The sequence below is a fragment of the Chamaea fasciata genome, unplaced genomic scaffold, assembly GCF_029207755.1.
Source record: "Chamaea fasciata isolate MVZ Bird 193981 ecotype frontalis unplaced genomic scaffold, bChaFas1.0.hap1 SCAF_1, whole genome shotgun sequence".
Lineage (NCBI taxonomy): Eukaryota > Metazoa > Chordata > Aves > Passeriformes > Sylviidae > Chamaea > Chamaea fasciata.
In genome coordinates this window covers 130,817,897-130,834,983 of record NW_027094086.1, presented here as the reverse complement: position 1 = coordinate 130,834,983, position 17,087 = coordinate 130,817,897, and the positions used below count along the sequence as shown (strand labels likewise).

The window sequence follows — 17,087 nt, the reverse complement described above, 5'->3', positions numbered from 1 at the left end:
GTTCAGAAAATGAGGAACATGGTCATATTATCAGCTTGAGTGACTTAAAGTGATGCTTAGTCAGTGGTAAGGTAAGAGTAAAGATCAGGATGATTTTCTTCTGTCTTGGATGTGGTGGAGTTTTCAGCTTCTCTGATGAATGGGCAAGATCCTTCCACTGCTTATTCCCTCTGTGAAAAAAAATTAAAGACCTGAGAACAGTTAATAGGTACAAGCACGCTAATTGGCCATTGCAGGAGAAGTTAGGATGTGAATTTGCAGGTTGTCAAAGTGTGAGATAAATGCAAGGTAGATGTGAAGCAGCTGTGAACTGAAACTCTGGTTTATCTCATGGTAGTGACATCAGGAATGTGTATCTGGGAGTTCACATTGCAGCAGTCCCTGTAATTGTAGTCCGTCTCTGTTTGGAGCACTTGGCCTGGCATTCTTTATTTTAATTTGGATTTTTGTAAGTAATGTTCCAAGTGTTTGAAAAAGCAAGTGGAAATCTATATTCCATTTTCTGGTGTTGCATCTGTGCTCCAGTGTTTCATTATATTTGCTAGCTCTCATATGAACACATCCTGCCTGAACTGAAATGTTAACTGGTACTTTGAAGGGTGCTTCTCTCTGTAGACTGAAATTGCAGAAGAATGAGGAAAACTGCCAGACACTTTCATTGATTCCTGCTGAAAGCAGTGGGAATCTTGAGTTCTTGTATGGACACCGGTGGAGAATATATGCTAGTGTCTGCAGGTTCTTGTGTACTTCGCCCAAATGTGAGTGTTCGCCCATCCTGTGCTCTGCATCCTGTCCCTTTGCTGTCCTGTCTTTGTGCTCTTTCCACTTCCTCCGTTTTTCCACCTGTGAAGGAAGGTTCATTTGTCCTCTGGCTTTTCTGTCTCCTTACCCAGCTGTCCTAGCTTCCACTGTGGATCACAGCCCTGCCTGCCGTCTCCCCTTTTTGGTATTCCTCCTTCCTTTCACACTGCTGATAGTCAGGCTGACCCAAAGAGACAATTTGCAAAGCTTTAACTTGACCAAATTTAGAATAGTTTCACAGAGATTGCAAAGGGTGTATTTCTATTTTAAAGGCCTCTTTGTTCCCAGATTTTGAGTCTGGGTTGAGGGGTTTGGCTTTTTTTCAAAGGGAAAGTTATTCCATGGGTTACAAAAGTTGTTACTAAAGCCTATTTTTGAGAGATGGGAGGAACTGTTTAGGTTGAAAACTTCCAAAGTAATCCTAAGGTAGACAGATATTTATGTGAAAACAATGTCTGAAATTCATCACAATAACAAGGCTAAAACCAGCTGGTGATGGTTTTATAAATAGATTTTGTTATTAGCCCCGGTCATGCTATGTGTGCATCAAAAAGTAATAGAAATGTTCCTGCTTTCACATCCTACCTGCATTATAGAGTTGTTTTCTGTAAGCACTGCATATTTTTGGTTTACACAGTTTCCTCCTCTTGAATACTGAAATGGATAGGGAAGGCAAAATATGACTGGTGGCTGTAAGATAGGAGCAGAATATTGCAATTGCTTTCCAAAAGAGTCTGGCTTTAATAGGATGATGTCTCATGATTTTTAACCTCCATCTGTACTTGTGTTGGAAGAGCACTGGGAACAATACACAATGCATACATTATTATCTAGAATGTAATGAAAGAGACGTTCATTTCATATGGCAGCAGTTTTCTGTATAACTGTTAGAATAATATATTGTAGTGCTTTTCAGAGCTTATTTGATCAGTCCTTGCAGTGTTTTATTCCAGTTCAATGGGCAAAGAGATTTTAGCAGGTTTGTGACTTGCCTTTTGCTTAGGGGACTGCAGCTGTAACAAGAACCTTTGAAGGTGCCTATGTGTTATAACACACACGCTTTTTCTGTATTTCTTCTCTAACAGCACACTATACTTTCAAGGAGGAGCAGCAAAAAGAAATTTCACAAATAAAAAACTCGGTTAAAAGTTGAAGTCACTCATGTAAGCCTGAATTGAGGCTGAGAAGGTAAATGAAGCTAATTTGATTCATGTAGTCCCTCCAGCAAAGTGACCTACAGTTGAAGGACTACCAAGTCCTTTCTTGCAAGCATGTGAAGCAGCGTTTGCTTTCTTAATGGCAGACTGTCATTATTTTGACTTATTGAAAACTAGAATAAGGACAATTTGTTAAATCTAGAAGGGACTTTCATGAGGTTGGAATTAGTCGTAAAGAAGGTAATTGAGCTAAGCTTATATAATAACCCATCTAAAGTTTTCTGTTCTGCTAGTTCTTTTTTCTGTAGCTCACCAATTCTTTTGCAATTATCTATGAAACTTCCTCCTAGAAAGTTTTCCAAGCTGAAGAGTGACCCATATATCTTTATTGCATTGTGTCCACTAAGATCAGAATGGAAGCTGACCAATTCTATGTGTTTATAGGTAGGCAGCTCTAAAATCAATTACTTGGAATTACAAAAGTTCTATAAATAATGATCATTCTGCAGAATATATCCCGTGGTGACAAGATGGGAAGTTTCTGGTCACTGTGGTCTTACCTAGGATGTACAGTTTTCACTGGATTGAATTTTGTTATGTTAGAGTTCTAAGAAGGCAAAGCTATTTGCTCGTAGTAAATCATTTCAGATGGGTGAACTGGAAAATAGCAAAGTGTAGATTGGGGACTGCATTTCTGAGGAGGAAATAATTGCACATTTATTGCTGCAAAACCAACAGAGTGCTGAATTCCTGTCTCTGTGGTAGAATTCTAAGTAACACAGAAGTTCCTGCTGTGTGGGAAGTGGATGAGAAGCATAAGGGACATTCTGCTCTCAGGCCAAATTTTAAAAATTGCTATGAAAGACGTATAGATTGAAAATAAGTTGCTGGGAGAGAAGCAGAACTGTAGTTTGTACAGGCAGTAAGACACATTTGAGTGTGTTTGTTCAGAAAACATGATTATAAGAAAAAAGCCCTATGAAAGTTTTCTCACTAAGGATGCCTTTCCAGGAGAGCTCAGAGACTGATCCCAACTGTGTATGTGAGGGAGTTGGCACTCTGACAGAGAGCACCGTTGTGTCTGCAGAGTGTGACAAGCTGCAGAATTTTAAAGATAAGTTGTTTGGCTCTGAAGCACAGCAGCTTACTTGCTTTCACAGATTTGTGTGACTGACTAGAATGTGTGTTCTTTGGCATCTCAGAAATCCAACAGGGCAGCAAAGATGCACAGTTGTATTAACAGCATTAGAGAAGTGCAAGCTTCCATGGTGTGCAGTCTTCAAAAGTCTCCTGATGAGAGAAATCCTCCTGGAGTGGCAGTGAGAAAGGGTGAGCACTGCATATGAGTAGCAGCGTGAACAATAGTTAGCACTGGTGCATGGTAAACCCAGAGGACGCCCCAGCTACTGAGGAAAGCAGGTATTTTTATAGTTATACTTCTTAGAAAAATGTTGAAAATGTGGAAATAGGAGAGAGCATCAGCGGCAGTTGTACATTATGGTGCATATTAGCAGCATGAGGCTGAGTTCTGCGGCTGCTGAGAAAAGCTTCCAGGTCACTGAAATATCAGCCAGTTTGAAGATCACGCGTTATCCTTCTGTCTGGGGCCACAGTGGAGATTTGTGATTTTTCACAAAGTGAGAGTAGAATAATAGTCAGGGATTGAAAGACTGAATGGATGATCAAAGGACCATAATTAATGTTCAAGCTTAATGTACTTACCATGTCCCAAACTACTAGCTTTGCTAGTGAAATGTTCTTCCATATGACCTGGTAGTCAATAGTAACAATTGCTTTTGTTGAATTTATCATATAGCTGTGAAACATTACTTTATGAGATATGGGAATAGCCTTTTTCAAAACACTCCCAAGCCGAGGCTGATCTAAAAGTCACAAGGCTTTGTTAATGGAGTGTCAGGCTTGAGTTGATGCCGTAAACCCCGCAGGGAGTGAAGCCCTGATTTACTGATGCTACTCAGGTTTTGGGTAAGAGTTGGCTGCAGTCCATCTGGCTTGCCTTGCTTGTGGAGTGAGTGTACTTTAGAATCCAGCTCATCTGGGAACAGCAAGAACCTCCTTGACCAGCACAAGCGATATGGCAGCTTGCCAGGAGCTCATAATAGATGAGAGCATCCCCTTGTTGGAAGCGAAGCCTGTGATGGTTATTCAAGCAAATGCAATGTGTTTCCTTTAAGTATGCAAATATGGTTATTAGCCCTTGATGGAAAGTGTGGAGTGTTGGTACATTTAGCGACTCAGATCATGAGCTTGTGTAAAAGTCACAGGAATTATCATCTGGGATGCTGTTAATTGTTGAAGTATGCCAACAATTCACCTTCCCTCTTAGAATTTGCTGTGTGGGACTGTGCAAACACAGGTGACAGAACAAGCATCTGGCCATTCAAACTCATATAATACTTTGTCCAAAGTGTTTTAAAAATTAATTTTAACATTCCTTGCTGCTGTACCTTCTCAGAACTCTTAGGAGAAATTAATTAAAAGTGCTGCCATCTGTTTATCTTACATTTCATACCAAGGGTAAAAAAAGAGTGCCAGTACTCTTGAGGCAGCATTGTATAATTTTGTTATTAAAAATACATGTTAAGAATACAGTGAGTGCTGGTACATTGGTCCCACTTCTGTGAGATGTTGCTATTCTTTTTCAACAACATTTTAGTTTTTTTGTCTTAAAAGAAAAGCAACTCTACGTGAAATCTGTGGGTAATAATCACTGGATGGAGATGGCCTTCTCTGACAGAATTATTTTGTTCTAGAAGTAACACCAGGCACAGCAGCACCTGACTTCTCACTGAGCTCCAGTAGCAGCTGCATTGGCAGCTTCAAAGGTAAAGTCAGCCTTGTGTCAAGTTGATGCTGACAGATTCTCTGGACTCTTTTTTGTTCTTTTGGATGTGAATTTTTGGGTTTTGTCTTTGAATTAGTGGAGTTCCTTCAAAGTTCTATCGCCTCTGAGTAAAAACCTGCCCAAAAGAGGAGGTGTATAGGTCATTTGTTCTGAAAAGCTGTTTTTCTGGAAAAAAACCTCCATATTATGGTTCATATTTCATTTTGTTTTTAAAGTACTCTGTGGGAGAAGAAATAGCTTTCCTATTTCAGACAACTTTTTTTTCTCTTTTTCATTTCCTCCCCCCCTCCCTTTTTTTTAAAGAAACAAAACAGTGTTTTCACAGGACAGGCAATCTTAATGGTAAGTCCTGACAGAAGAATAGGTGGGGCAATTCTCTTACTTTCACCAGTTATGTTTGTTTTTTCACAAAATTCTCATAAATTGATAGCATAATTGCTTATTTCTGTAGTGTAAAATTAGTGCAATTAAGATGATTTTGCGCTCTGTGCTATATTACCTACTGTATTTCACTTGCACTAATGGAGGAGACAGAAATTTCCCCCTGCAGGTGTAGTTCTTGTAATATATGGCAGATGCTGATTACTGAGGCTGTAAAAGGGGAGAATTGGATATTAGAGAAGATAAATAAGAGTGGTGGAGGGGACTGAAGGGGAAAGAGTATTTGCAAAGACCTCGAGGTAAGCTGCTTTCAATGTACTGTTTAAGTTTTAATGACCCATATAAAGATTCTAGCAACAAAGTAATGGCCAACTAGAGGAATTAAAGGTTTCAGGTGATGATCTGAACAGCAAAAGCTGACAGAGGTCATAAATACTGTTAAAGTTCAACACAGGCTCTGCTAGGAGGAAGGTGTCTGTGAATGTATGGTTGTTCAATAAGGTTTGAGAAAAGAGCTGTTAAAAACCTGTTACTCCAGGTGAGCTCTTCTTAATGTTTCCTTGGGTTAAAAGTTCTTGCTTCTGTCAGGAGGTACCTTTCAAAACAGTTGTTCTTTATCTTTTGTTTGCATCTATACCTTTTTCCAGTAGCAATTTCTCATCATTGTCTTTAAAAAACCCCAAACATTTCCAAATCTCTCTGAGCTTTAGTTCCAAGAAATTGTCCAAGTTCCAAGACGAGGATCCCATGAAAATTGCTCACAGCTCTCCCTTTCCAAGAAAGGCCTCTATTTAATTTGTGGAATATTAACAGTTTCTGGGTGTGCACTGATTAAATGCTTAAAATTCTTATTTGTATTTACAGTAACTGTTTTACAGCTCAGTGGCAACAAAATCAGAGCACAGGAAAGACTCCTCTGTGCTGGCTCCCTAAATTGCATAAGCTGTGGAGTGCAGGCCAAAGCAAGTTCTTTTGAAATTTTTTTTCTCACCTCTTCAGCCAGGATGTAGGGTTGCCTCATTCTTGGTCACAGAGCTTTTTTGCAGGTTTGCAGTCCTGTTTTCATGATGTCTGTGATGATACTCTCTTTGAAGCAGCTTTATGATATTTTCCTCTTTGCTGTCTGCCTTCTGCCTAGGATGAACTCCAGAGTTTGATGCTAAGGATGCTTGTGGAGGAGCACTGATGTAGCCAGATGCCATGTTGCTTTTGTGTTGCTTCCTAAGAGTGATTAACTTGTCAGATTGATCTCCCGAAGACCAGTATGAGAGATGATATGTACTTATCTTAATTCAAAGCCACATGACTCCTGGAGTTAGCTCAGCCCGATGGAAAACCCTGAATAGGACAGCAAGGGGTAAACAGTGCTGTGGAAGCTCTGTAGTTTCCTTTTTGCACAGTAAAGGATTGAGACACACATTTGGTCTTTCATTTTTTTTCCTTGACAAAAGTAGGGGGGTGATAGAAGAAAGTTCCACATTATTCAATTTAGAAATATGTCACTCATTTGCATGTCTTTGTATCTATTATTTACTTGCTAGGGTGACTGATAGTCCTGCTCAGATGTATGCATGAGATGACAAGGCACTGATGACAGAATGACATTGTTAACAACACATGGCTTGTCAGCATATATTGCTAAAATATGCCATGTCTTGTGGAACATTAAATATGTAATATGGAATGAACATTAAATATGTATTAGGTTGCAAAAAAAATTAGTGAAGGAGATTACCTGAAAGTTCACTAGATAAGTCTTTGTCTTTTCTGGAGACATGAGCTAGTACCATTTAAAGATATAGTGAGACAATGCCATGTATTTATTCTCATGGGCTAATACAAATGATTCATTAAATCTCTGTTATATTTGAGAGAAAGGAGAATTATTGCTTAAAACCCGTTTCTCAGGATAGATGCTGCACTTAATTTAGACAGCAACTCTGTTGTGTTGGATAGGAAAGATTATATTTTGAAAAGACATGCTTGACTTTTATCTGAGACAAAAAAAATACCTTTGAGTGTAGGAGTGCTCTTGTTGTCTGGTTGCTCAGACATGAGTGATTCACTTAGAGGAGGCTGTGTAAAGAAAGCATCTCTTGCTCCAGCTCATTTTGGCCTCAGAGTGAGACTGAGTTTGACCAGCAAGGTGGAGAAAATAGCATTGAATGGGAAGGTGTGATCTTCAAAAACTGGATGTGTGGAACTCATGAACATAGAAGATACTAAAGTACAACTATTGGTTGCCAGGTTATGAAGCTCATTTAAGTCACTGAAAAAAGAGAGAAAATCAATATAAAATATCTGGATACTCTTTAAAATAACATGTATGTTTTGCTTTTCAGCTTCTCTTTTGAAAGGATTGAAACATGCAAACATTGTGCTGCTTCATGACATCATTCACACCAAGGAGACCTTGACACTTGTGTTTGAATATGTGGTGAGTAAAGTGACTGTTTGTTCTAGGTACTGTCCAGAATGTATTGAATTTTGTGGAAATGCTCTTTACCATCAGTGGTCTATGAGTCAGGCCAAAATAACCCTTTACTTCATTCGGGAGACTGATGGTTGTAAGAGATTTTGCTTTCTAGTGCAGTCAGTTAAAAGTGGAAAGCTGGGCTAAACCAGATTCAGAGATGGAGAAATGGCTGATAGGGCTCTTGAAGGACTTTTCATACTTACTCTGCTTCCTAGTTATGGTTGGTTTGTTGGAGCTTTTTCTTTGTTGATGTGATCAGGTAACTTTAAATAGGTGAGAATAGTGTAGAGAGGTCAGGACTGAAATGCTTAACAGGTATATGCTCCGTAATGAAAAGCATATATCAAGTTTAATTTTTTTTTTGTGATTGGCTTGTGCAGAGCGTCTTTATATAAGCAGTGTCAGTAAAACAATGTCTGGTACATGCAATTTAGAATTTGGGATGTTTTTAAATTTGCCATGACTAATGCTTTAACTATTAATTAAAACTTCAATTTACATAGTAGGCAATGTAAGGATCTAATTGTGTTGAGAGTATTACTTTCCAAAGTACTGGCCTTGGCCTCCTAATTAATCTTTTTAGTTTTTCTAAGACAAACATATGGCATTTATGTAGAACTACTTTAGCATTTAGCTGTGGAATTATGCAATGTACTATCATAATTAACCTCCCAGTTTTCACAGATGGGTCCAAGAGCATGTAATTTAAAAGAGACAAATGAGTTTCAATACCGTTAGATTTTCAGTATCATATCAGTCATTGTATTGTAGTCTGTGAGACACTGTGTTTATAAAGTACAGTGATTGCCAGCATTACTCCAAATACATCCCTGCTTAAGACAGGAATTGTTTTGTGTATTTCTTGGGGGCAGGCCTTAATTTTTACATGCTAATGCACACAGCATCACAGAATCTTGTCTGAAGAAGCCGTTCACCTTGTGTATTTACGTAAATGTGCTACATTGTGAGGGTGAGGGTATTCAGCTGCAGCAGTCTGCAGAGCATTTGATACAGTTTTTTTTTTTTTACCTCAGGTATTGGAACAGTAATAAAAATTTAATTAATTTTCTTATAATCAGTAATTCTTCTGCTGCTGACTTACGCACTGAATTAACATAGGAAAAGCCTTGATACTTGATTTAATGTAATGGTCAGTGTACACTTACTTGCATATCTTTACATGAATACATTTTGTAGTCCCATTTATCAGCAGCTGTATTTAGCTGTAATTCTTTGGAGCTGGTTGAGAAATTAGATGTACAGAATAAGTTTCTCACTAAAATAGATGGGTTTGCCTATTACACTAATTTCAAATTGCTGGATTTTACATGTTGCTTATTAGACCGATGCAAGTTTCTGGATTTTCTATCTAGTAAGGTTGTTTCGGCAGGTTGTTTACAACTCTGGCTCCCAGCCATGTACAGACACAGATTAAGCTTCATGCAGTGGCACATTCTTCTGGATTCACTTAGCTGTTTTTCAACAAGGGACCAACCCTGCTGGTGGTTGCACATTTTGGTTCCCATGGTGTTTGGTGGCCATTGAGGCTGTTTGAGAATCTCATTTAGTAATGGTTTCTAGCAACTGATCCAAGTAATATTTTAGTGTTTAAGTTGGTAGGCAGTCTCTCAAGGTGCTGCTGGGGAAGAAAGGAAGGATACTTTATTCTCTCCAAACAGCCTAAAGATTGCATAATAATGACATTATAACATGCCCCTGTGCCTTGAATTGACAGAATTTCTTAACAAAAGTCTGTTTTCATTGTTCGGAAATGTAAAGCTGTAGTCTGATTAAACAGTGAATGCTATCTGATAATGCTTGAGAATGGCCTCCTAACCTGAACTGAATTCTTGTGGGTGTGCATGATACAGGTTTTAATTGCATGATTGCAAGGATCTCATTTGTTCCTTTGGTTAGAAAGCTTCCATTCAGTGCATAATGAGAATGTGCAGAAGCAAAAATTACAGTTGCTCATTTAAATGTACAAATTTTGGCTGGTTGAGTATGCAATCTAGCTGTATAATTGGTGTTACTGAGCTCTGTATATGTAATGGCTGGTTTTGTTGTTATTTTAACACCTGTATGTGGTTTAGCTCAATCATATGAGTAATTTGCACTGAAAGAAGTCAAAATATTCACGTGATTAAAATTACATGGGGGTGTACATTTTTGAATGACTGAATCCTAACCTAAAAGGGATTGAATTTTACTTATTTCATAAAGGGATATCATGGAACTGATACATTATTGCCATTGATCACTACTGACCTTTTCAAACATAATAAAAGATATCATGACTAAATTAGGAATGAACAGTTATTGATCTGAGAGTTTGCAGAAAATGAAAACTTTGGGTTGCTAGGTTGGGAAAATAATACTGGTGAAATGTCTGAGGTTATCAGAGGTATTTGGTTTCAGCATTGACCCTGAAAGAATAGAATGAAATTGAATTTCATGCGGCATCTTTCATTGCAAAATGCATTATGGTAATAAGTGAAATGCTGAAAGCAGAATACCCTCTGAAAGGGAATATATCAGTCTTTAAATTCTCTGGGACCCTCAAATTAGCTTTTTTTCCAGTATGTATGTCTGTCAGATGAAAACATGACAGTTTTTTGACTTCAAGCTTGGTGGTCTGCAAAGCCAAGAAAAGGCAATCTTTAAAAATTCTGTCTGACAGTTCAAGTTTATATTCTTCATATAAACATTTTGGTGGTGAATGTGGAGCTGTACATTTATGTGGAAGAAGAGAAAGGGAGCTTACTCCTTTTGAATGACAGAACTTAGTCAAAAGTAGTTTAGAATACAGTACCTTGTTACAAAGGCATAATTTCTGTGTGTTCTTTGTTGACTCTTACATCAGCGTATTGCAGAGGATGCTTAGAGCTCAGTTTTATCTCTGGATGACTGAGAGCCATTGCTTATTACCTGGGGAGTTTTGAGAATGAGCTGCTTGGAATTTCCTCTACAAAACCTGAATGGCTGATGGTCTTTCATGTATAAATGGGAAAGAAAATTATTTCTGTATAATTAACTGGGATGTGCTAAGTTAAGACCCGAAAATAAAATTTTGACACACTTTGCATCTGCAGTCTGAGACTGCAGTGACTTCCCAAAGTAAAAGGTCAGTTCAGCTTTACGGTTCAGTGGAGGTGTGCAACTGTTCACAGAAGTTTTGTTCCCTTCCTCACCAGGCTCTGTTTAGGTGTTGGTTTAGGCAATCTTATGGGGATTGTGGCTTTAGTGCAAGTGTCACTGACACAGCCAGCTTTGCCCAAGGAGGTGGTGAATTTTACAGGTGAGATCTCAGACATATTGGGAGATCTCTGAAGATGGGTTCACATCTGTTTGCTCTAAAATGATCATTAGCTGCTACCATTTGCTGCTTCACTTGTTTATTTAGAAGGAAGATGACTGAATTTAGAAACATTTAATTGCTGAAATGCTATCCTAAGCAAGACGTATTTGCTACAGGCTTGGTAGAATGATAATGAAGTTTTTAGTATTATGCATAATTATGTAAGTATATTATTATCAATAAATGAACCAGCGGCTCGTCCTATTCCTGGCATGTAAAAGTGAGCTTGTACAGCAATACTTTACATCATGGTTTCAATATTTATGAGCTAGGTTTGCAGCAAGAAGAGATACTCATAATTGGAAGGATGAGTAATGAGCAATATTATGTCTGCCTCAACAGTGAAAAAGCTCCAGAGTAATCTAATAATGTAATTTAAACCCAAGCATTTTCAATTGCCTTGCCTATTTTAGTATTTGTGTATGTTTTGTCTTCTAAAAATTACTTTCCATTAAAGAAGAATGTTTAATTTTTATTGCTTCATTACAGCAGCTAAAATAGGTTGTTATACAATGAGTTTACTTAATAAAGTTCATTAGTTACATTTCCCTCCCATTTCCTCTGAGAAAAAAATTGGTGTGAGTTTCTCATTTTATGGCTTATCACAAATTGACATATATACTCTTCATCAGAATTAAGAATTACACAGCTGAGATTTTGAATTTGTCTTGGGACAAATTTGTCTTACACAATACTTACATAGTATAATATAAGAAAATGTGCAAAATTGATTACCTGTGAGGATGAAAAAATTTTCCATTGAAAATTTTCAATTTCTTTTAACTTTTGATAATTTGGATTGAACATTATTGTTGTTTTTCCATTTTTATTTATTTTACTAGGGAGCACATGTTAAAACTAAAGGTATGATGGGTTGATTGTGAAAACAAACCAAAAAAGCCACATTTTTTAGTGGGTGAGAGAGCAGGGAAAATCAGTAGTGTCCCAGAGCTGCTTTTGAGCTCTTATCACTGGGATCCTTCAGTGACGTGTAATACATAGGGAGAAACTGGGCACAAGAAGGAAGGAGAGGTCTTCTAATCCTTGACTTAAAGTGAAACCTATTTGGAGACTGAACTACATTATTTTGGTGTGAAAGTGAAATGATGGGTGATTTTCTTCCTGTTTGAAATTGAGGTGCCTGTCCAGCTATGGTGATCAAGAACTGAAAGGTAGTGAAGCTCTGCAACAAGCCAGGTCCCTCCACCACCCTTGCTTACTGTGAAGGTGCTTGTCCTCCCTGGCAAGGAGCAGAGCCACTGAGGGCTCCCAGCATGCAAGCAGATGAATTTAGTAGTTTCTGTTTACCCTGACCAGAAAAGGAGCTATTCCCCTGTAGTGTAACCCTGCCTCGTGCCCCATGCTTGCCTCAAGTTGCATTGCTTAAATTGCAGGCAAAAAGATGACAGAAGGAGGCTGAGAGTAAACAGAGAGAAAGGAAATCCCGTACTATTGGGAAGAGACAATAAGGCAGTAAGGGAATACTGCTCTTGGGAAAGCCTTGTTTTTCAAGTTTTAATGAGCGGATCAGAGACAGCTGCTGCTGATGTCCAAGTTTAGGCTGGAAATGCCTATGTGCCTATATTTCTATGTGAATGCAAACAGAATAGGCTTCAGTAGGGAGGGATTGAGGTGGGATTTCAGGAGGAAATTGTTTTGTGCTTTGCTGAGAGGTAAATTTTCTGCCAGACATGGGAAATGGTAGGAAAGAAGGAATAAAAAATTATATTTAAATTTAAATAAAAATACTCCTGCTAGGCTAAGAAGTTTACACGTCTAGCAAGGGCAGATGTTATTCATGCAATATTCTTGAGCACGTGGTGTAGCTCTTGGGGATGGTGCTGCGCACAACCAGGAGTTGGACTTGCTGGTCCTTTTGGCTTCCTTCCAACTCAGCATGTTCTGTGATTCTGTGATCCTGTCTTTGCAGGATTTCCAGATGTTGTGTAGCCTTCATATGGAGGGCGCATGCCGATGAATAGGTGTATTAATAAAATTAATCAAGATTTACAATCCAACAGACTGGAATGCTATGTGTATCTGAATCACCAATTTTTGTACAATTTACTAATGGTTGATAAATATTGGTTAAATGTGCTGTGCACCATTTAATAATTATTATCTATTATTTATTCTTCTTTTTATTAAGTATTAACACTTGCATTCAATGTAAGTATAAAAAAACCTCCCAAAACAATATACACAACAAAATCAAAGCATAAGAAACATCCAGAGTTGAGCTGACGGATGGAACACTGGAGATCCCATGAGATATTCTACTTTCTGACAGATCCCAATTAGTTTTTTCCCTTAATTACAGATCAAAATTCAAGTGTCATTGCAGTCCATTAAAAACCCGGACTTAAGGTAGTAAGTAAGATGCATGTGCATAGTAGACATGCCAGTGATGACACTCTACTTAATACAGGTAAGGCCACCATCCTAAAGGGTAAATTTGTACACACAAGAAAGACATGAATCAGCTGGAGACCTGAGGGGGAAAAAGACAAGGATGAGTAAACATCAAGAATAAAGCCTTCTAAGGAAAAGTCAAAGTAAGTAGGGCTCTTAAGATTTGGGGATAAAAAAAGGATGAGACAGTTACAACCTTTAAATATATCATAGAGAAAGTCAGTGACCTATTTCTATGTGAATGGTAAAGAGGATAAAAAAAGAAAATCTGAAATTACAGTAAGGAAGAGAAACATTAAACTCAAGGAATGCCCCTTTCATGCTAACAATAATAGAGCACATAAGAACCTACTATAGGGTGATGGTTTGTCTAATACTGTGAGTTTTTAAAAGAGAGTTTAGGCAAATAATCAACGGAATTCTGTCATTGATAGTAAATATGGGTATGATTTTTAAGTCCTTTCTAAATGTATCTTTCTGCATCATAATTTTTATCAGCAAAATATGAACCCTTTCAGTCTTTCAGTGAAGTTAATATGCTGTTGCTTTCCTGTGTCAGGAATTGAAGAAAAAATATGAGTTTATTTTACTACTTTAAAAATGTTTACAAAAAGAAATTCTCCTAGTTGTGCACTTTTTGTTTGTTAGTGTGTGTTGGTTTTTTGGTTGGGTTTTTTAGTAATTATTTTTTTCTGTGTTATAGATTTATGCACACCTCTATCATCAGTAGTTCTGGTGCCATCCCACATATTCCTTATCTTTTTATTTCTGTCATAAACTGGCATTGCCTAGTTCCTCTGAGGTGAAACCTGACAGTATCTCAATTTGCACTAGAGATTGTCCAGTCTAATTAAACTTTTTCACAGTCTCTCTTTAATAAATGGGTTGTAAGTCTTAATTCCTCTTAAAATGTGAAGCTCTGATTTATTCCATGCAGATTGAACAAACAAACAAACAAGCAAACAAACCACCAGTCCAGAACTTACTACCATAATTCTAAATTTTAGAAATAGATTTTTCCTTCCTGAACAAAGTATGTAGCTATGTACTAATTTAGTCATATTGATCAAAATACATTTATGCAATCTTTAAAAACAGAAACTTGGGATGAGCAATTCTGGCAAAATAAAGTAGTAAAAAGTCCTGAAGTCAGAATGAATAAATCAATAATTGCAGGTATTTTTATGTTTATAGTTTTATGATGTAAAAGATTTTCAGCCTCCCTGCCATGTATGAGCTCTGCCTACGTGGTCCTGGGGCAAGTTCTCTCACCATGAGCCTGTGGGTATCTTCCATGGTCTAACAAGAAACGTTTTTGTAACTTCAAATTTTTATTATGTTTATGTTTGTTTGTTAGATGTGTGTATTGTGGTCAGTGTTGTGGAAGCTCAGTGACATAACAAATTAGAGAAAAAGTGCACATGCCCATCCTTGTGGGCACATGTGTTAGAGCTTGCAAAAATTGTCTCAACTCTGTAGATTTTGTGGTCTCTAAGTCCATCACAGTTTGCACAAGCTGGGTGCTAGGTTTTGATCACACTAAACAGGAGTTCCTGCTTATTTTTTTTGTAATGCCATTCTTTTCTTCAGATAATCTCACAAAATTAAGTGGGTTTTGTCTCCCTAACCTGATTTACTAAGAAGACAAAGCTGATAGAATTATTAAGGTGGACAGAGAATAGGGAGGAGGATAAACTGGCATCTTTAGAAAATTGTATTTTGTTGAAGATCTCTTAGTTAATTCAGTAATTTTTTCCTTAGTGGTGTGTGTTGCACTTGTCTGTAAGGAACCAGATTATTCTCTGTGAAATGAACAGGGGCTTTGTATCCATAAATAAATTTATCTTTTCTAGTAACAGCCAAAATCAGACAACTGTGTATCCCTTTTTCTCTGTGGGATTTTCAGATATGTTTCTATCTGCATTATGTACTCCCCCAGCATCTAGTCTCCTTTTCTATACAGTATTGTTCATGTATTTTGAAGTATACTTATCTTTGTTGACAGTGTGATAGAAATCCAAGGCACTAAAAACATCTGTTAGCAGAATTGTTTTCATTATGAGTGTCTTGTGGGGCAGATTTTCTTCCTTGAATCCCTAATATAGATCTTTCCCCTGCTGCTCAGCCCAGCTGGTGCTGTTGCCTGCTGCTGTTTTGCTGGAAGTTGGTTAGGTATCACCCAGAGATACCTTGCATGGTATTTTTTTGTTAGCATGGGTAACACCGTGTCATCTCATAGAGGGAGAAGATTGAATTCTAGAAAGCCACAGAAATACATGAAAATGAGAGTCTATGACACTTTTGAAGATACCAGTGACATGAAATAAGTTTAAACTGTGGCACAGTAATCTGCAGAGCGCTTAGGTTAGAGGATACATGCCATTTAAAAGGAATTAACTTTTTTTTTGTTCTCCTGTCACTTTAAATATTCCTGGTACCCATCCTTTTATTGGTAAATTATATTATCGGTTTAAGAATTTGTTGGTGACAAAAGGGAGAGTATTTTAGTCAGGAAAGCTGCTAGGGCATAAATAATGTGTGCTCTCCTTTGAGCAGAGAGGAATGGCTCACAACAGCCTCGCTGCCTCAGTGGAGCAGCACAATCTGTCTGCTGCACGACCGCATCGCCGGCAGCCAAATCCTCCCGGTTTTGTTTTAATGGGAGGGTTCTTACACATTGCTGGTTTTACATGATGGAAATGAAGTTGGAAGTGCTTCCTGTTCCATTCACAAGCCCCGGGCTCTCCGTGCATTCCAGCTTCAAAAATGACAGCTGAAACCAATTAGGCAGAATTATGGGACGCCTGAGTCACATGGAGATTTATCAAGACTGAGGAAGAGGAGGGGAAGAGAATGTATTGCATGGGAAGTCGAAGTGACTAATTTAATGAGAAGAGAATGACAGTCACATTATTATTATGGAGTATTATTATGGAGAAGGGTGGGCAAAGTAGAGATCATTTCATGTCACTAGCCATGCCTTTGAAAGAAAGCGTCCCACCCTTTGTCTGAACGCATTTGTGTTTGGTAGCAGAGTCTGATTTCTGAGCAAGATAGCTGAGCAAAACAGTTGATGTTAAAGTGAAGCACAGAGCATGTCTGAGGACATTTCTAGCTTGTGGTTTACTCATCTATTCATAATTAGAATTCCTTCAAGAGGAGAAGGGAAGAGTCATCAACATTTGTCTTTTTTTTTCCCCTTTGTTTGCATACTCTCTCTTTTCCAGACCTAGGATGTGTAATGTATATAAACCTTGCTTCAGCTGTATAAATATCAGCCAGAATTCTTTTCCCTTCAGCAGATGCTTATACACAGTATGCTCACAAACATAAACACACATGTGTCTACTTATAAACCAGAGTCTTGCTGAATAAAAATGACCTTCATACAATTATACACTGCCCCAAGTTTGAATCAAAACCCCAATTCATCAATTCATTTCTTCATCTGAGTCTGGAAGACAATATTTCATAAGTAAATCATACTTTTTGTAGAGTTGTCATGGTAGTGATGGTATGGGGAAAAAATGAGTCTGAGCATCTGTGCATTTTTTTTTTTTTTTAATTCTTGTATGACTTTGTTGGTTTTTGTTAAGACTATGAGCAGTTATTTTGGAAAAGTAGCTTATTCTCTCT

General features: G+C 37.8%; 1 protein-coding gene across 3 annotated transcripts in view; it reads left to right on the top strand.

Annotated features, from left to right (window-relative positions):
• The window catches only part of CDK14 (cyclin dependent kinase 14), a 338,037-nt gene that overhangs the window by 125,096 nt on the left and 195,854 nt on the right, over positions 1-17,087 (top strand). For all 3 annotated transcript variants that reach the window (XM_066197805.1, XM_066197794.1, XM_066197814.1), the window contains one exon: positions 7,548-7,642. In XM_066197805.1, coding sequence (XP_066053902.1) covers positions 7,548-7,642 — 95 coding nt within the window. The remainder of the gene's footprint in view (positions 1-7,547; positions 7,643-17,087) is intronic.